Raw genomic sequence first — 20,655 nt, 5'->3', positions numbered from 1 at the left:
CAACTGTCCCTCAGCCAAGTGCCTGGAAATGGTTCTGACAGACACAGGGGTGTAACGATGGCGCCCCCTTTCTCTGGATGGAGGATAATGAAACAGTTGGAGCTGCTAGTTTTTGTCGTACGATCAGATGCTCCTCTGTACTGGTGGTCTGTTGGGGGGTCCTGAGCCCGGTCACCTTGTGTGCCCTTATCCACTGGTCCCAACACCTCCTAACAGTATGGTCAGACGCTTCTCTCTACTGGTGGTCTGTAGGGGGCATCCTGAGCCCGGTCACCTTGTGTGCCCCCATCCACTGATACCAACACTTCTAACAGTCTGGTTAGACGCTCCTCTCTACTGGTGGTCTGTAGGGGGCGTCCTGAGCCTGGTCATCTTGTGTGCCCTCACACATCCACTGGTCCCAACACCTCCTAACAGTCTGGTCAGACGCTCCTCTATACTGGTGGTCTGTTGGGGGTCCTGAGCCCGGTCACCTTGTGTGCCCTCACACATCCACTGGTCCCACCACCTCCTAACAGTCTGGTCAGACGCTCCTCTCTACTGGTGGTCTGTAGGGGGCGTCCTGAGCCCGGTCGCCTTGTGTGCCCCCATCCACTGGTCCTAACACCCCCTAACAGTCTGGTCAGACGCTCCTCTCTACTGGTGGTCTGTAGGGGCGTCCTGAGCCTGGTCACCTTGTGTGCCCTCACACATCCACTGGTCCCAACACCTCCTAACAGTCTGGTCAGACGCTCCTCTCTACTGGTGGTCTGTAGTGGACGTCCTGAGCCCGGTCCCCTTGTGTGTTCCCTTCCACTGGTCCTTGCAGCCCCTAACAGTCCGGTCAGATGCTCCTCTATACTGGTGTTCTGCAGGGGGCGTCCTGAGCCCGGTCACCTTGTGTGCCCTCACACATCCACTGGTCCCACCACCACCTAACAGTCTGGTCAGATGCTCCTCTCTACTGATGATCTGAAGGGGGCGTCTTGAGCCCGGTCGCCTTGTGTGCCCCCCTCTGGTAACAGGGTGAAATCTCTTCTCTGCGTTGTAGAGGCGTCTAGTGGCCAACAACCTCTACAAGCAGAAGAAGAGGTCACTACACACAAGGAGCCTCCGAGAGCCTCTTATAGGCCAAGGGGGAACCACTTCTAGGGTCTCCGGTGACCAGATCGTCCATCTAATCACCACAACTCCCATCATTTACAGATCTGGCTGGGATGGAACTGCAGGACTGGGTCTGCAGCAAAATGACAACATCTTCTGGGGGTGGAGTGTTTTTGACAAGCATGTAGCAGCCTGCAGACCTTATAAGTGAGATGTTCTAGGGGGCATACAGGGGATTCCGAGTGTTTATGGGGTGGAGATGACAGGACACAGAGTAATAAATCAGCGGATATTTCGCCGTTCTCTTCCTCGGTTTGGTGTTATCGCGTTTCCTCAGTCCTCGGTGTCGTCTGATTCAGCATTAGTGCAGTTTTCCAGACCTCTGGCCACGGAGTAGTTGGGGTCTCGTACGTCAGGAGTTTCCACCCATTGTCCTTGCAGTGACAGGAGATGTTTGTGAAGTAAAAACCGGGTTTCCAGGTCCAGGACTTTCATTGGCAGTCCTGCACCAGCAGCGCGCCGGAGTCCTAGCGATGATGTCTCAGCACTTTGGCGCTGTGGTCGTGCTCCTCTCCTTCAGTCTTGGGCGTTATTATTCGGTCTCTTCTATTGATGTGAAAGGTAGGTACTGAAGCTCCTGCACGCAGGACTGTGATATTATAAGGTGATAACGGCGCAGACTCTGTAGGGCTGGACGACGCGGTGGTCTACGCCAAAACTAGGAAAGACGTGGAGGATCCATCGATGGTGGAGAAATGCTGGAGAGCAACCTACAGCTGAGAGCAAGGATGGATGATGGAGGATGTAGTACTGCGCTGGGGCACCCGCTGCCCACCAGGGGGATCAGTCTGAGAGCCCACCAGCAATCAGCGCTGAATGTCGGCACAACCCCAGTACATCTGACCAGGGGATGTTTTTCCGTTGCTCAGTGATACAAGTTTTGCGCTCTTTTGGCTGCTGGAGTCTCAGTTTTCTGTTAGACACAACGCTGCTGGAACTGACCATCCGCTGTTATATTCCATCCGTGTTAAGGAATGGCGGGTTGTGTGTTCGCACACGTGGAGGGGGTGTATTACCTGCACTTGATCTCCTCTGTCGCGCTGCTCAGTTGTGCATTCGGACACGTTAGTTGCAGCGTCAGCGTTGTAACGATTCCTGACATCCTCCTCTGACCCCTTTCGTGATGAGTTGTGTCCTTCCATAGGATCCCCCATTGATTTCTATGGGTCTATTCATAGGTGCGTATTTATGTAGCACATTTCGGTCACATAAAGAAAAAACCCATGTCCTATTTTGGGGCGTATTACTCCCCCAAATCACCCCTATTAGAGTCCACTGCCCACGGGGAGCGTTCTTGTGTTCTATTTTTACATGCATGAATATGTGCGTAAAAAAAACACGGAATACGCAAATGTCAGTCCCATAAATATGCCGGATATTCACGCGACTGAATAACGCCTACGCCGTGTGAATGAGCCCTTAGATGATGACTGGTTTTCAGCCTCTATAAAGAGATCCGGCATTTAATGGCGCCGCTCCCGACCTTCTGTCCTGAGACGGACGTAGTCTGCGATACCAGCATGGCGTCCGCTGCACCCTGCGCTTATTCAGAGGATCCTGGTCTGGCTGCGGGATTGCTTTTACTTTCATTGCTTTTCAGCCTCCATGGCTAAGATGTTCCAATTCACTGACAAGAAGCAGAGATCTTAAATGGTGACACATTAAGGGCTATTTATGTAAAGCAGTCCAACTACTTTAGGGCTACATGCTTACTTTGGGCGCACTATAGCTCTGCGACATCAGAACCTAATGGCGGTGAACGTGATCGCATCGCGGCCAGCAGGGTATCACGCCCCAACAAGCGCAAAAAGTACGAAGCGCTGGATTTCTGATCGGGTCGCAGGAACTTGTGGACTGAAATGCAGCCTCATTCACATCCGTTCGGTTCTGATGTCGCACGGCTATACGGCGATCAGTGGCTGCGTAACCTGTATGGCGGTTGAAGTCGCTGCTGTAGTCCAAGCCTTAAAGGGGTCTTCCGCGTTATTACTTTTATATGATTCTAGCCCCCCGTGACTGAAGCTACATAAAAGTAATCAGACAGGTGACATCATCCAGCCAGAGGCACGGCGACGTCCCGTGGGCTTCTAGGCAGTTTTACGGGACGCTATTCATGGCGTCCCTGCCGGCCTTCCATTGGCTGCAGTTGTCACATAGGTAAACAACCACATCGCCGCTGTAGGCTATGAAGATCACAGCAGTAGACAGCGGCGCTGGAGAAGCAGTGCGACGCAGGATGTGTGTTTTTTTGTTTTTTGGCTATTTTTTGTTACCCATTTGCAACCAATATTTGGGGGCTCAGAAAACCCCTCTAAAGAGAAGCCGTCGCCGCTCATGACATGTCTGTTGTAGTAAATACATGTATTCTCCATAATATAACAACTCCGGAGCATCTTTATAGAGAAATCAGTGTTGTGTCATTCCTCTGTTACTCCTCCTGGAAATTTATGATTCACTGACAACTGGGTGCTACCAATCATAGTTTGTCCTGCACCCTCCGATACTAACCCTCCCCCCTCCCCATCCTTTCCCTTCGCCAACTAGAAATACTCAGTTCTCATTGTAGTCACTAAATTTCCAGGAGGAGTAAAAGAGGAACAGCACAACATGGACTGGGAAGCATGCTCCAGAACTGTGGTTTTATGGGGAATAAAAGTATTCACTACAGCAGACTTGCCTGACCGTAAGTATTTGCACTTCCTTTTTTTAACCTGTTGTGTACTGCACAATGACTGTGTCCATTTCAGATCTTAAACAATCGAAATGCAGATTTGCCGGCGTGGATCTGGTGGAGTATAGGAACAGTGCAAAGAAGTTTAACTACACCATGGCAGAAAGTGCGTGCCAGGCTCTGGGGTTACAGCTCGCCAGCAAGGCTCAGGTGGAGAAGGCCCACGGATACGGATATGAGACGTGCAAGTAAGTCCCGTAAATACATGTTCTGGGAGGGATCTAGATGCTGTCTGTCCTAAACCAACATGCATGAATAGAATGTGAGTGAATTACAGTGAGGACTGACACAGGATAAAATTCTAGGCCATTTTATTTTATTAGAAGTGATGATGGGGGTGACAGGGACAGTGCGGTGACAGGGACAGGACAGGGACAGTGCGGCGAAGGGGACCGTGCGGCGACGGGGACAGTGAGGTGACGGGGACAGTGCGGTGACGGGGACAGTGCGGCGACGGGGACAGTGCGGCGACGGGGACAGTGAGGTGACGGGGACAGTGCGGTGATGGGGACAGTGAGGTGACGGGGACAGTGTGGAGACGGGGACAGTGAGGTGATGGGGACAGTGCGGTGATGGGGACAGTGCGGTGATGGGGACAGTATGGAGCCCCCTCTCACGTTCCTTCTGTTCCCTGCAGCTACGGATGGGTATTAGAGAAACACGGGGTGATTCCACGGATCCAAAACAACAAAAACTGCGGCCAGAACAAAACCGGCGTCCTCACCTGGAAGGTTGACCTCAAGCAACCCTTCACCGCCTATTGCTTCAATGTCTCCGGTGAGTAAACCTGACGTGTACTAAAAGGGTTCAAGCATGGAGTGGGGGGAGGGGTGTGAGGTCAAAATACCCCATTGACCTTTGACCCAGTGACATCTCTGATGGCGCCCCCTGAACCTTAGGATCATCGCTGAGGGAATGTGGTGGGAAGGTAACCGCCATTCGCCTTTAATCTCACAGTTAGGGCTATTTTAATACTCATCCTCCAATGGGCCCAGTGCAAAGATGTCTTGAGCGCCCCCTTACTGCACACACTGCGGTGGTCACCTGTGCTCACCTGTTGTGACGTGGCACTAATGCTTCGTCCCTCTTTCATCTGTTTTCCATCAGTGCAGCTGCTCTGCTTCTCACAAGACTCCCATTCTTCCCTGCTCTACACTACAAGCCATGCCTTTATCCTGGCAGTCTGAACAGACCGTGCTCTTTATCTGATCCAGACCACCATGATGACTTCTTCCAGCCACAGCTTGTCTCTGCACACTCTCCACATCTTGCTGCTTCCCCCAAAGCTCCTCTCAGTACCCCCAACACAGTAATAGTATCCCCACTGCGCCCACCACAAAATAATAATGCGCCCTTCTGCTCCCACGGTAATAAGCCCCTCTGTGGCCCCACAGTACTAAGCCCCTTTGTGCCCCCTCGATAATAAGCCCCTCTGGGCCCCCACAGTAATAAGCCTGTTTGTGCCCCCATGATAATAAGCCCACATTTCCCAAACATGCCAATGATCCTGGATTTGGTGGGCTGTCCCAGGAGGCAGGAGACGCGGCTCGCAGGCAGCGGGAATAGGATAAAATAAAACCGCCTATACTCACCTCTTCATTCCCCTCACCGCTCTGTTCACACCATTCTGGTCCCCCACTCCCAGATAGTGCAGTTATGTGCCATCTAGCATGTGACCACTACAGCAAATCACTGGCTTCAACTGGTTTAACACTGAAACTGATTGGACGCAGCAATTACCTGAGCGGAGGACCGCAGCGGTGCAGACCAGAGTGGTGGGGGGAGTGAAAGAGGGGAGTACAGGCTGTTTTTTAAAATTCTGCTGCCTAAAAGGAGGCATTATTGCTGGGCGAGGGGCATGTAGGTGCACTATTACTGAGCGAGGATGAAGGGGCACTATTACTGTCAGGAGGTCACTGAGGGGCACTATTACTGTCAGGAGGTCACTGTAGGGCACTATTACTGTGAGGCGGTCACTGAGGGACACTATTACTGTCAGGAGGTCACTGTAGGGCACTATTACTGTGAGGCGGTCACTGAGGGGCACTAACAGTATTACTGTCAGGAGGTCACTTAGGGGCATTATTACTGTGAGGAGGCGTGCAGGTGCATTATTACTGAGCGAGGATGAAGGGGCACTATTACTGTGAGGAGGTCACTGAGGGGCGCTATTACTGTCAGGAGGTCACTGAGGGGCACTACCGGTATTACTGTCAGGAGGTCACTGAGGGGCACTATTACTGTAAGTAGGTCACTGAGGGTCACTATTACTGTGTGGGGGTCACTGAGGGGCACCATTACTGTGAGGCGGTCACTGAGGGGCACTATTACTGTTAGGGGGTCACTGAGGGGCACTATTACTGTTAGGGGGTCACTGAGGGGCACTATTACTGTGAGGGGGTCACTGAGGGGCACTATTAATGTGTGGGGGTCACTGAGGGGCACTATTACTGTGAGGAGGTCACTGAGGGGCACTATTACTGTGAGGAGGTCACTGAGGGGCACTATTACTGTGAGGGGGTCACTGAGGGACACTATTACTGTGAGGAGGTCACTGAGGGACACTATTACTGTGAGGAGGTCACTGAGGGGCACTATTACTGTAAGGGGGTCACTGAGGGGCACTATTACTGTGAGGAGGTCACTGAGGGACACTATTACTGTGAGGGGGTCACTGAGGGGCACTATTACTGTGAGGAGGTCACTGAGGGGCACTATTACTGTAAGGGGGTCACTGAGGGGCACTATTACTGTAAGGGGGTCACTGAGGGGTACTATTACTGTAAGGGCTCCCACCCACTTGCGAGGGCGATAGTGCGTTTATAAAATCGCTGCGATATCGCAGTGAACAATTTGCGATTTTTGTGCGATTGCGCTGCGATTTTTCTCCCACTAAACTCGCATCGCAAAGCTCTATGTATTGTGACTGTCCTGCGATTTTTTATCGCAGTGTTTTTGACACTTTAAACTCAATTATAGAGAAAAGAAATGCAGCGCATTCGCGCATGTGATTCTGCGATGTGCGATGCGATTTTTAGCCAACCATTGACTTGCAAGGGCGAGGGAAAAATCGGACATCGCACAAATATAAGGCAGTCACTATCGATAAAAAATCGCTCACGCTGCGCAAAAAAATCGCAAATGCGCATAGCCACATTACAACTCATTTGTTTCAAACTAGAAATTTTTAGCGCTCTATCGCATCGCTAAAAAATCGCAAATCGCTAACGCAAGTGGGTGGAAGCCCTAAGGGGGTTACTGAGGGGTACTATTACTGTGATTACGGCAGGGCCAACACTAGACTGAAGGTAGAGAAAAGTCACTATACATTACACTGAGAACTTCTTTAAGAGGAACCTGTCATGACCTTTGAGCTCCATAAACTACATTAAAGTGCTCAAAGGTGATGGAGCGGGGAGTCCGGGGAGCGGTGTTTTATACTCACCGGACGCCCCTTTCCTCCTGTCGCGCACACATGAATCTCCCATTCATCTTTATGGGAGATGCGCACAGAAAGTTACGTTGTGCTATGTACCCTATAACCTAGTTTATGGGGCTCACACGTCATGACAAGTTCCCTTTAAAGGGCAGTTACATGGAGTCCATGTGTACAGTATACAGAACTACAACCTCCCCCTATACATAATGTCTCTGAGGATCACTACGGCCTGTGGCAGCCGCTCAGGAGATCCTATGACCACCATGATTGGTGAAGTCAGTGGAGGTGTTATGTACGGTGTGGCGGTAATAGACAGAGGCGACACACGTTATAAAAGCCGAACTGTACTAATCAAACAGGAATTATGCGTCGCTCCGTGGGAGCGTACGGACATGTTTACCATTACATATCATTAGTTGGAATTTCACATCATGCAACCATCCTATAACTCCCATCGGGTGACCATCATATAACTCCCATCGGGTGACCATCATATAACTCCCATCGGGTGACCATCATATAACTCCCATCGGGTGACCATCATATAACTCCCATCGGGTGACCATCATATAACTCCCATTATGGGACTGGTCTTACATTTCTTGCAGCTTTCATCGATTACAAGTCCATGATGCCGCCATCTTCTTCGGGTACCATGTCCCCCGTGGGAAGGGAGACTCCTTCTCATTCTATGTGCTCTGCAATCTTTTGGCCCCTGGTTCATCGGGCCCTCTCACTGACATCTCTACTGGGTCTCTGGTAACGGCTGCCGTCACATCCTTTACAGCCCTGCATGCTGCCCTCACACTGGTCTGCTGTCAGTCTCTGCCTCTGTGAAGCAGCTCCTGCATGCTGTCCTCACACTGGTCTGGTGTCGGTCTCTGCCTCTGTGAAGCAGCTCCTGCATGCTGTCCTCACACTGGTCTGCTGTCAGTCTCTGCCTCTGTGAAGCAGCTCCTGCATGCTGCCCTCACACTGGTCTGCTGTCAGTCTCTGACTCTGTGAAGCAGCTCCTGCATGCTGTCCTCACACTGGTCTGCTGTCAGTCTCTGACTCTGTGAAGCAGCTCCTGCATGCTGTCCTCACACTGCTCTGGTGTCGGTCTCTGCCTCTGTGAAGCAGCTCCTGCATGCTGCCCTCACAATGGTCTGCTGTCAGTCTCTGCCTCTGTGAAGCAGCTCCTGCTGCTGCCACACAAGCCACTCAAATCTATGGTCCGAGATGACCGCCCCAGCACACAGAGCTAATCCTGGTGACTTTCAGGACCTTAGTGATGTCACATGACCTCTGTCTCTAAAGGTCCTTCTATCCATGTATAGGCAGGCATATCAACAAAGGGATTTAACCCCTTACGCTCGTGCCTTACACTGCCACTATCACATCCTCAACTCCACCTTCTCCACTCAACCCTCCCATCGTTTATTTCAGACACCCGGATTAATTCCTGTAAACCGGAACTCATGGTAACACAACCGCAAAGCACCGTGGTGATGCCAACAACCGGATCCAACATGGCATTGACCGCCCTAAAAACAGAAACTCCGACCGCCCTAAAAACAGAAACTCAGACCGTCCTAAAAACAGAAACTCAGACTGTGCCGAGTCTACCGTCCAGGCCGCCTGTGAAGACGACATTGTTGTACACAACATTAAGGACAACCGTGCAGCCAACGAGGCGAGACACGACGCCGATGATGACCACCGATCAGACCCAGAAGCAGGAGAACCCGATGCCTCAGAGAAACGAAAGAGTCGCATTTGGAGGTAAGGACTTCAGCGGGGATGTGGTTTTGGAGGCGCAATTTATAATGTGCGACTTTTTAATATTTCCCTTCCACCCCACCCACCCACTTCATGTCTCTACAGCACTTGTGCTCACTATATGCTGGTGTGCATAAAGATAGGTGCCTGTCTTAAAGGGGATGTCCAGGGTTCACTTTACTAGTACTTATACCAATCCTATACTCAAGTCACATCCGGAGCTGCATCTTACATCCTACAGTCACATCACAAGCTGCATTAAAAACCTTACTGGTTGATCTTTGTCCCCGCCTCCTGCCATGTCATCTAATATCAAAGCTCCCATAATGCACTACTCAGTGGTAACATGAAGCCAACAGGAGTTTAAATGCAGCTCTGGGTGTGATTGGAGTGTAGGACATGATGTATCTCAAGATTTGTACCAGAGAAGTAAGACAAAGGATTCACAAAGTTTCTATTGTATGCAGGATTACCGACGACGCTGCTCATACTGGCGCTGCTATTCTTCATAGTCGCCGTGGTCCTCGCCGTTTGCTACATTAAAAGGTAAGTGAACCATATTCGGAGAGAAATCACCGGGAGCTGGCAGCGTTTCCCAACCAGCATGGCACTTGGCAGCTGGCACTAGAAGTAGGGAGGGGTGGTGTTGGGGTTTCCCCAAAGATTGGGAATTACTGCCATGGAGATTGGTGCACAGCTCAGATCCTAATCCAACTCCCTCTGAACTCCATCATACATGCGCATTCAGCTCCTGAGCACCCCCTAATGGTGGCTGCAGGTGGCCAGAGTTTTATCATGTAATGCTACGGAGGGAAGCAGGAGATTTGGAGCTCTGTAGTAGAAAAAAGAGGGTCTGTCCCTACATAGTATAGCGCCAACTATAGGAAGTGCCCTTCCGGGAGATTTAGGAGTGCGGAGCGGCATCTGCGCCATGCAAAATTTAGAGTTTTCAGCCATGCCCTTTTTATTAGACACACCCCTTTTTTCACCATCATGGGCCCCATTTCTCACCCCCCAAAAGTTTTTCATTGCCACATCTTCCTCCACATTCTCCATAATTTTCCCCCATGTCCGCAGTCATTCTCCCCCACATCTCTGAAATTCTGCCACACATCTTCCGTCACTCTCTCCCATCATCTTTGTCATGCTCTCCTCCCCCACCCTCCGTCACTCTCCTCCCCTACCCTCCGTCACTCTCCTCCCGCACCCTACGTCACTCTCCTCCTGCACCCACCGTCACTCTCCTCCTGCACCCACCGTCACTCCCCTCCCGCACCCTCCTCCCCCATCCTCCTCCCGCACCCTCCGTCTCACTCCTCCCTCACCCTCCGTCTCACTCCTCCCTCACCCTCCGTCACTCTCCACCCTCACCCTCCGTCACTCTCCTCCCTCACCCTCCGTCACTCTCCTCCCTCACCCTCCGTCACTCTCCTCCCTCACCCTCCGTCACTCTCCTCCCTCACCCTCCGTCACTCTCCTCCCGCACCCTCCGTCACTCTCCTCCCGCACCCTCCGTCACTCTCCTCCCGCACCCTCCGTCACTCTCCTCCCGCACCCTCTGTCACTCTGCTCCCGCACCCTCCGTCACTCTCCTCCCGCACCCTACGTCACTCTCCTCCTGCACCCACCGTCACTCTCCTCCTGCACCCACCGTCACTCCCCTCCCGCACCCTCCTCCCCCATCCTCCTCCCGCACCCTCCGTCTCACTCCTCCCTCACCCTCCGTCTCACTCCTCCCTCACCCTCCGTCACTCTCCTCCCGCACCCTCTGTCACTCTGCTCCCGCACCCTCCGTCACTCTCCTCCCGCACCCTACGTCACTCTCCTCCTGCACCCACCGTCACTCTCCTCCTGCACCCACCGTCACTCCCCTCCCGCACCCTCCTCCCCCATCCTCCTCCCGCACCCTCCGTCTCACTCCTCCCTCACCCTCCGTCTCACTCCTCCCTCACCCTCCGTCACTCTCCACCCTCACCCTCCGTCACTCTCCTCCCTCACCCTCCGTCACTCTCCTCCCTCACCCTCCGTCACTCTCCTCCCTCACCCTCCGTCACTCTCCTCCCTCACCCTCCGTCACTCTCCTCCCGCACCCTCCGTCACTCTCCTCCCGCACCCTCCGTCACTCTCCTCCCGCACCCTCCGTCACTCTCCTCCCGCACCCTCCGTCACTCTCCTCCCGCACCCTCCGTCACTCTGCTCCCGCACCCTCTGTCACTCTGCTCCCGCACCCTCTGTCACTCTGCTCCCGCACCCTCTGTCACTCTGCTCCCGCACCCTCTGTCACTCTGCTCCCGCACCCTCTGTCACTCTGCTCCCGCACCCTCTGTCACTCTCCTCCCGCACCCTCTGTCACTCTCCTCCCGCACCCTCTGTCACTCTCCTCCCGCACCCTCTGTCACTCTCCTCCCGCACCCTCTGTCACTCTCCTCCCGCACCCTCCGTCACTCTCCTCCCGCACCCTCCGTCACTCTCCTCCCGCACCCTCCGTCACTCTCCTCCCGCACCCTCTGTCACTCTCCTCCCGCACCCTCTGTCACTCTCCTCCCGCACCCTCTGTCACTCTCCTCCCGCACCCTCTGTCACTCTCCTCCCGCACCCTCTGTCACTCTCCTCCCGCACCCTCTGTCACTCTCCTCCCGCACCCTCTGTCACTCTCCTCCCGCACCCTCTGTCACTCTCCTCCCGCACCCTCTGTCACTCTCCTCCCGCACCCTCTGTCACTCTCCCCATCCTCAGATATTCTCAGGGAAGTCTCTCTCTTTTTCTCCAGGAGTCTCCCGGATGATTCGGGGGAGTTTGCTCCACAGATATGAATGAGGCAGAGTTCTGTATCTATGACAGCCCTGTCCACTTCATTCACGTTTGACTCTTTCTACAGATACAAAACACATCTGTTCTTCACTACGAAGAAAGAGAAGAGAGAGTCCGTGGAGGCCAAAGTGTTCAAAGACACCTCAGGAGCTGAAAACGCAAGAGAGGACGAGCGATTCACAAATGGAAAAGAGTCCGAGAGTCCGCGGAAACCATCAGGAAACTCTGTCGAGGCGGAGGTGTAATATCAGCCGGCCTGGGCGCAGAGATAGACTGGTTATTGTCTGGGCACCGTGCCCGGCGAATGATGGTCCATGACGCTGCTGGCGAATGCTGGATGGAAAAAAACAACAATTTCTGATTTGCCAAATTAGATGTAAAGCGCAGAAAGTGTCCGGTTGAACACAAAGCCCCCGGATGTGGGGGAGGGGTGATGAGATCTGCAGACGGATGGGTCGGCCGTCGATACATAAATTATTTTCTCAGTAACCTGCACTGGATTCTGCCGTACTTCGTTGCTCCTGTGATGTCACTTCCTGTCACCGCTGCTTTACTGGGACATATTCCTGATTCTTAATGTATAGTTCAAGGTTTTTTAGTTGTTTTTTTTATGACTAATAAACTAATGTAAATATGATAGAAATGGTGGTCCGTGTCCTCGTCGGGGTCACACAGCTGACTGTCCGTAACAATGGATCAGCGAGATAAATGCAGATCTCCCTCTTGTCCTGGACTCCAGGCAGATAGTTCTGACACATTGTAACAAACTTCATCAGCTGACATTCAGGCAGAGAAAACGTTGCCCAATCTAGTATGAGGTCACTGGTGCTGACAGCTCCCCTTCTGCTCTGGAGGTGTCATTGCAGGGGTTGATTCTGCTGATTTCAGTAACTTTGCCAGACCCCTTCCGATGAGGTAATGGAGACTGGAGGCTGACTTAGTTATCAAAGGGGGCTTAGTTATGGAAATGAGGCGAACACCCACCCCTGTGATGACGTCACCAGCAAGAGGGTGAAGGGAGAATCATGTGACCTCGTGTTGGATATGGAGGTGCCTGCGATTTTTACTTTTTCTTAAAATTGGACCGCTCGCATTAAAATAGAACACTGATTGCAGGGGTTCTATTCACAACTGTTTCTTTAATCACACAGATAGTCCACGTAAAAAAGACAAAAAAAAACAGCGTGTCTTATCTTGGTCCTATTTTTGGAAGAGAATCGCCCATTCAAGTCAATAGGTGTGTTTAAAAAAACAAAAAACGGATTGCACTTACATATAACTATGGGGATAGTAAAAATAAAAGTGAAGAGGCCACGTGTATGATGGACACTTTTTTTTTTCTTTAAGTGCGGGAAAAACAGATGACACTTGGATGACAATTGCGCATGAAAAAAAGGCAAACGCATGAAACCTGAAGGAAAAATCGTTTCATCTCTCGTGGATTCCAATGGTGAACAAGGCCTGTGGGTTTTCAGGCTCTCTGTGTAAACATGAACCCATATGCTGACAGCAAGCAGAGATCTTGAAAACAATGAGGGATTTATAGACATAGGCTACTAGAACTTCTATTAGATGACGATGGACAGAAAGTGTACAAAGCTGTAAACTGTGCACCGATTGGTTGTACTATACATACCTCCAATCAGAATGCCTCTTTCATGCATGTGCTTTTACAGAAGTGTGCTTGTTTGTTTCTATGGGGTTTCTATGGGGGTCGGACTGGGTCCCACCCAACACCGGGCAATTGGTAGACACATGAGAATGTCAGGTGACCCCATAATATTAGCAATTTAATTATTATAGGTCAGTATTGCCCGTGTGATGCGCCAATGTAAAGGGCGTGGACAGATGTGCAACCATTTATTCATTGCTCCAATGCATCTAAAATAAATGTAAATTTTGCAAATAGTAATGGTTGAAACAAATGTAATGTTTTGAGTATACAGCCCCTAGGCAGATTAATGCGTCTCCACGGTTACAGACTACATGTACACCATGTGTAGTCTGACGCTGCTGTCATGTGATACTCCATCAGCCCCTCCGTTTTCCGTTTGCATCTGGACAGCTGACCGCTGGGGCAAATTACTGGCCTGAGCGTTGAATGACAGCAGTGGTCAGATGCTTGGATGGCAAGTGATCAGCAGCCTGGATGCCGACCGGAGCATCAGGAGACTGAAGCGCCGAGATGGAATGAGTGTATTTTAATGCAGCCCTCATTTTAAGGATTTTTTTTCCCTATTAGACAACCTGCTCTACTTTTGTGCACATCTGTGTGCCAAATGTCCCCATAGAAGTCTATGGGAGGTAAGCAAATACAGTGTGCAATTCTGTGGAAAAAAAAGAACAAATCTGGACCTCATTAGGCTAATTAGCCTTCTAGATCTCAGTGGGGGGTGTTGCATGTGCAAGAAAGTACAGTACAATGCAGACGCACATAAATCAACCTCGTTCATAGCGCAAATACATTGTGCTGAAGCATGCGCATAGATCCATGTGAGGCCTCCCTCCACTCATAAGTCCCTGTAACAGTGGTGGCGAACCTAGGGCACGTGTGCCAGAGGCGGCACGCAGAGCCCTCCCTTCTGGCATATGCCGCCATCGGCCGTTCACCACTTGTGAATACTGGCAGGGGCCGCGGCTCCCCTGCCAGCATTCACTCAGCTGCGCTGCTAGCAGCACTGATTCTGGCGTACACTGTGACATCAGTGTGCAACTTGGATCCTCCTCCCTCGACGTCTCCTCTGTACTGGTGTATTATGTCGCCACCGGAAGTAAGGGGTGGCGCCATAATACGCTTGTCAACCAACTGATTCACGCCCCTAGCTTCTGATTGGCTGGGGCCGGAAAACTGCGGCGAGGCTGGGAGTGGCGGCACAGGTAGTGCAGAGCCTGCCCATCGGCCATGGCATACAGGACAGTGTCGAGGCAGGGAGCACCAGGACAGAGGATAGCGTCGACCCTGGGAGCTGTGGCAGCAGAGGCTGAGGCGCAGATGGACAGCGCACTACAACTATGAGTGAGGGAGGCAGGGGGAGGGGGAGCCGCTGTGGGGTGTCGCTGTTACACTGGGGGCCGCTGTGGGCTGTCGCTGTTACACTGGGAGCCACTGTGGGCTGTCACTGTTACACTAGGGGCCGCTGTTGGCTGTCGCGGTTACACTGGGGGCCGCTGTTGGCTGTCGCGGTTACACTGGGGGCCGCTGTTGACTGTCGCGGTTACACTGGGGGCCGCTGTTGACTGTCGCGGTTACACTGGGGGCCGCTGTTGGCTGTCGCGGTTACACTGGGGGCAGCTGTTGGCTGTCGCGATTACACTGGGGGCCGCTGTTGGCTGTCGCGGTTACACTGGGGGCCGCTGTTGGCTGTCGCGGTTACACTGGGGGCCGCTGTTGGCTGTCGCTGTTACACTGGGGGCCGCTGTGGGCTGTCGCTGTTACACTGGGGGCCGCTGTGGGCTGTCGCTGTTACACTGGGGGCTGCTGTGGGCTGTCTCTGTTACACTGGGGCCCGCTGTGGGCTGTCGCGGTTACACTGGGGGCCGCTTTGGGCTGTCGCGGTTACACTGGGGGCCGCTGTTGGCTGTCGCGGTTACACTGGGGGCCGCTTTGGGCTGTCGTTGTTACACTGGGGGCCGCTGTGGGGTGGCAGGGCTGCTTCAAAATAAACAGGGTGCAGATTTGACAGCTTTTTGGAAAAGGAAATGCTGCAGAATTTTCCACAGAAATTTCCGCGGAGGACGTTCTGCAGTATTTCCGCATCCAAAAAGCAGTCAAAATCTGCATGTGTCTATTTTGAAGCGGCCCTGTCCTTTTTAGAATGACGGGGGTAAAATGATACGTTGTGATAAGCCCCGCCCCCTGCTATGTTGGCACTTTACCATAAATATGTAGGTTTTGGGTTGCAGTTTGGGCACTCGGTCTCTAAAAGTTTCGCCATCACTGCCCTATAACAACTCCTCTTGCCTGTGCTCCAACCCTTTCATAGCGACATGGGGTGGATCCAAATCACCATCTACATCAATCTCCACATTCTAAGTGGTGTGAATAAAGACAATTCTCGAAAAACTAAGTACTCCCTCTTTGAAGTCTATTGTTTTACATCTCAGGACACGATAAAAAAACGGTCCTTAGAAGGTCTTAAAAATTAGGTAAATACAACCTCAAATGAAGAACACATGACAAATTACACCGTGTCATCATTTAACAAAAGCTAGCAAAACAAGTACAACCTTACTGCTTCCATAGCAATGAGTAGAGTAAGTAGCAGCCAAGTTCTGCTAGTAAAATGCCCTTGATTTATTGAACATCAGCAAGCGTGACCACCTCTGTGAAGGGAGAAGTTTTGGCAGTTTGCTGGTCTGGAGCATTCAGGTGTATGTTAACACAATGCCAAGGAGGAAAGCCATCAGCAATGGTCTTAGACAAGCAATGGTTGTAATTCTGGATCTACAGTATATATGTGCACATTGATGAGGATCTAGAGCCATACAATGCCAGGAAGATTTACTTGCAAGGACATAGAAACTGAGCAGCTACAGAATTCAGGTCTGTAAATTCATAACCCTGCAAGGAAACGGGTATTGAAAATGGGGGTTGCATGTTTCATGTTCACACTATGGGTAGATGAGTACGGGATGGAAAAATACGCCATAAATCTGTGTCAAATCTGCAGCAAACCAGCTTGCCTAATACATGGATGTTGGCGCAGATCTGCATCAGTTTTAACTCGTCTGCATCAAAAAGAGTGAAATCTGCAGTGAAACCCACAAGAAGTTGGCACGCTACAGTGTGCATAAGAATCCTCAATTACCATGCAGAAGAATTCACGTCTCATCCGCATGGCGGGTGCTGTAATTCGCGGTGGACTTTCCATATGCAAATCCGGACAGAAAGTGTCCACTATATGCGCAGTTACCCTGAAAGGGAACCCGTCAAAGACGACTTCTATACTCCGCTGCCTCCCCGTTCTCTAGCTGTCTGGACTGTGTGTGTGCAACAAAGAGTCCACTCTATTGCCAGAATCGGGGGAGGACAGCAAGGAGACGGAAATACAGGCAAGTATGAAAGTCACATCCCTGCAGATAGCGCCCCCCCTTTAACGATTAACCTTAGTTTATGGGGTTCACAGAATGTGACAAGTTCCCTTTAAAGGGGTTGTACCAGGATCATATGTTATCCACTATCCACAGGATAGGGGATAACTTGCTGATTGGTGGGGGTCTCACTGCTGAGACCCCTGCTGATCTTGAGAACAGGGGTCCTGTGTCTCCTGCCCTCTTTTGTGCAGGGTTACTGCACCCAAGGGTCGGCATTAGACTATGTGATGTACAGAGCAAGAAGGGGCCCCCGACCATGAGGCGACCTGAGATTATTCTGTCAGGCGGCAGTCTACAGGACCTCAGAGGGGCCACTATTATTACTAGGGTCCCTATGAGGGTCACAATTACTACTGAGACTACTATGGGGGTCACTATTACTACTAGGGCCAATAATATGGCTCACTATTACTACTTGGGCCACTATGGGGGTCCCTATTTCCACTGGGGCCACTAACAGGGGTCACTATTACTACTGGATCCACTAACGGTGGTCACTATACCTACTGGCGCTACTAACAGGGTTGCTATAACTATTGGGGCCACTATTATAAGGTGACCATATTTTCCAAGGATCAAAGTAGAACAAAGGGGTGCTTGAAAAAAGATAGGGAGCAAATTCCATACCATTGGTGCGGATTTTGACTGGCAATCAGCCGCATACCCATAACTGATTTCACACTATGCGGCGCTCCACCTCACCTCCTCTGAAGGCTTCCTGCAGTCAGCGCCCCCTGGCTTCTAGTTCTCTGCGGTCTGTAGTGGCCTCACCTGACCAGCATCACCTGACCTGCGGCGCCACACCTGACTAGGCCGCTGAGAACTGGAATCCTGGGAGCGCTGACAGCGGGAAGCCGTCGGAGGAGGAGGTGAGGAGGAGCCCCGCATAGTATGAAATCAGATGGGTACGCGGATCAGATTGCCAGTCAAAATCTGCACGAATGGTTCGGATTTTGACTGTTTTTGGATGCGGAAATTCTGTGGAATTTGCAGCGAAAATTTCTGCTGCAGGAATTCTACAGCATTTCTGCCACGTGTAAACATGAAGTCAGCTGGAGGTATGCTGCCATGAGCAGAGCGGCTTCAGTAGTATTAGGGTCCTCTATATCGGCCCAATACTAATGGTGACCCCCACAGTGGCCTTAGTAGTAATAGAGCCTCCCTGAAATCGATATACACACCCTCCTCCTGGTCTTCAGAGCGCTGCTGCTCCTCTGCTCGGTGCTGCTGCAGGCAAAAGTCTGTGCGCCCGGATGCCTCCACCGCTCTCCTCCTGCGGAAGCAGCGAGGAGAGGTAAGGGGAGGAGGATCCTGCTGTCAGTGTCTGCATCTCGAGTGATTACCAGACGCGGCACCCAAGCTGGTAATCACCTTAATGGTGACCCCGCGTCCTGAAAGTGGGATTGAAGTGGGACAGACGTCCCAAAGTAGGACTCTCCTACCTAAATCGGAACGTCTGCTCAGCTTACTATCACTATTGGGGCCACTGTGGTGGTCATTATTAATACTGAGGCCACTATAACTACTGGGGGCCATTATGGTAACTATGAAGACCACTAAGGAGGACACACATTATTGGGGGCACTATTACTCTATCACTTCAGGCAAGCATCAATGGGTCAAGTATGTGTTGTTGGGTATCTTGTGTATTGGTGTTCAATGTCTGTAAAATGAGTAGGGGGGTGGGGGGCCACTTTACACTTCACCTCAGATAGCCTACAGGCTTGGGGCACCCTGAGTGCAAGGCAGATTTTGCCATGAGGCAGGAAAAGAAAATCCTATAAAATGTTTGCTAATAGAGCAAAAGTCCCTTATTGCGGAATCTCACGGTTCGGAAATCCTACTAATCTGGTAGGTGACCAAATTAGTTCCACGTAGGATTAAGAGGGACCTACTTACAGTCCGGCACTTGGCGGGTGGGTTTTCATTGGTTAATGGTGAGGATCGCTCTGTGCAGCGCCTTTGCGTCTCCATGGTAACAGACAACAGATCCTGTGTAGTCAGATCCTGCAGCCATTCTCCGTTTTATGTCTTTACTTTTTGCTAACCTTGAAGTATTTAGAGGGAAGACAGATGAAGAATGACCACAGGATCAGAGTACACTGTTACCGTGGAGACGCATAGGTTTGCAAGGAGCTGTGTACACAAAATATAATAAACTTCTAATCAAAATCTACTGCAAATTAGCCAAATTCCCCTGGTTAGACGTACTGGAGACACATCATGGCGGACACGGGCTTTATGCTTTGTTTACATAAAACCGGAAATCCCTTTTAATGATTTACGTTCACAAGGAGCAGCGGTCTTGGAGGCCCACCAGTGCCCTCTCCGGGGTCGTTGGCTCATGAATTTTTCACTTCCCAGGGGAACAGATGTCTGTCGACCTTTGGAGAACATTAGCGGCGTCCACAGGAAATCTGCGGATAGCAAAACAGGAAGAGCAAATTACGTCTGTAGTAATATAGTGAAATCAGGAGCGGCAGAGAAGAGACCCCCTCACTGCGGCCCGCTGCTCCGTTATATAATGCGCCCCCATTTGGACCGTCCGTTATTATAACATGGGCCATCCAGTGATCATAGAAGGGCAGTGTTAGCGCAATGTATCGCTATATGTATATGCTTGTGGTCCATAGTAAGGGTTAATACGAGCAGAGAAGAAAACGTTCTATTTGCTATCACGTTTCTGAGACACAGTCCATATTGGACGAGCTGCCTGGGGGGGTGATGACACGGATGTGGGCAGCAGACGAAGTGTTATGGCGCCCACATAATATGGCGCCAGCTGGTACAGTCCTATATATCACAGATACCCCCATAATAGCGCCACTTTATGCACCTGATATAGAGCGCCGGTCACTGAGGTCCCACCTACTGCTGGTCACAGACGCCCCCATAACGCTGCCTTCACACTTGCTGCTTTTTGAAACATTTTTCAACCACAACAAAGAACCGCGTGCAAATTTTTCTTTTTAAAAACACTTGTGGTTCCTAAAAAAAGTGCATGCAGTTTTTTTTATTGTGGTTCAAAAACACAGCAAAAAACACAAAGTGTGAAAAAACAGCCGGAGGCCTCATTCCTACGGGTGTATTTAGTTTTAGTCCATGAAAAAACTGCATATGTCGAGTCCACGTTATACCCCCGTGCTCCACTCACGACCCCGTCCATGTTATACCCCCGTGCTCCACTCATGACCTCGTCCATGTTATACCCCCGCGCTCCGCTCATGACCCCCGTCCACATTATACCCCCGTACTCCACTCATGACCCCGTCCATGTTATACCCCCGCGCTCCGCTCATGACCCCGTCCAGGTTATACCCCCGCGCTCCGCTCATGACCCCGTCCATGTTATACCCCCGCGCTCCGCTCATGACCCCATCCAGGTTATACCCCCGCGCTCCGCTCATAACCCCGTCCATATTATAGCGCCGCGCTCCGCTCAGGACCCCGTCCAGGTTATACCTCCGCGCTCCGCTCATGACTCCGTCCACAATATACCGCCGCGCTCCGCTCATGACCCTGTACAGGTTATACCCCCGCGCTCCGCTCATGACCCCGTCCACATTATACCGCCTCGCTCCGCTCATGACCCTGTCCAGGTTATACCCCCACGCTCCGCTCATGACCCCGTCCACATTATATCGCCTCACTCCGCTCATGACCCTGTCAAGGTTAT

At 51.5% G+C, this 20,655-nt stretch overlaps 1 protein-coding gene across 1 annotated transcript; it reads left to right on the top strand.

The window, feature by feature from the left end:
* The first annotated feature begins 1,355 nt into the window (after positions 1 to 1,355).
* Positions 1,356 to 12,528, top strand: LYVE1 (lymphatic vessel endothelial hyaluronan receptor 1). Its single transcript, XM_066583543.1, has 6 exons — positions 1,356 to 1,704; positions 3,891 to 4,062; positions 4,512 to 4,651; positions 8,742 to 9,077; positions 9,542 to 9,620; positions 11,953 to 12,528. Exons 1-6 carry the CDS (start codon positions 1,617 to 1,619, stop codon positions 12,128 to 12,130), a joined length of 993 nt encoding a protein of 330 aa, XP_066439640.1. The 5' UTR covers positions 1,356 to 1,616; the 3' UTR covers positions 12,131 to 12,528.
* The last annotated feature ends 8,127 nt before the right edge of the window (positions 12,529 to 20,655 follow it).

This window comes from Eleutherodactylus coqui, chromosome 11 (genome assembly GCF_035609145.1).
Source record: "Eleutherodactylus coqui strain aEleCoq1 chromosome 11, aEleCoq1.hap1, whole genome shotgun sequence".
NCBI classification, from domain to species: Eukaryota; Metazoa; Chordata; class Amphibia; order Anura; family Eleutherodactylidae; genus Eleutherodactylus; species Eleutherodactylus coqui.
The sequence above is the reverse complement of the archived record's forward strand: the minus strand, read 5'-3'. Positions and strand labels throughout refer to the sequence as shown.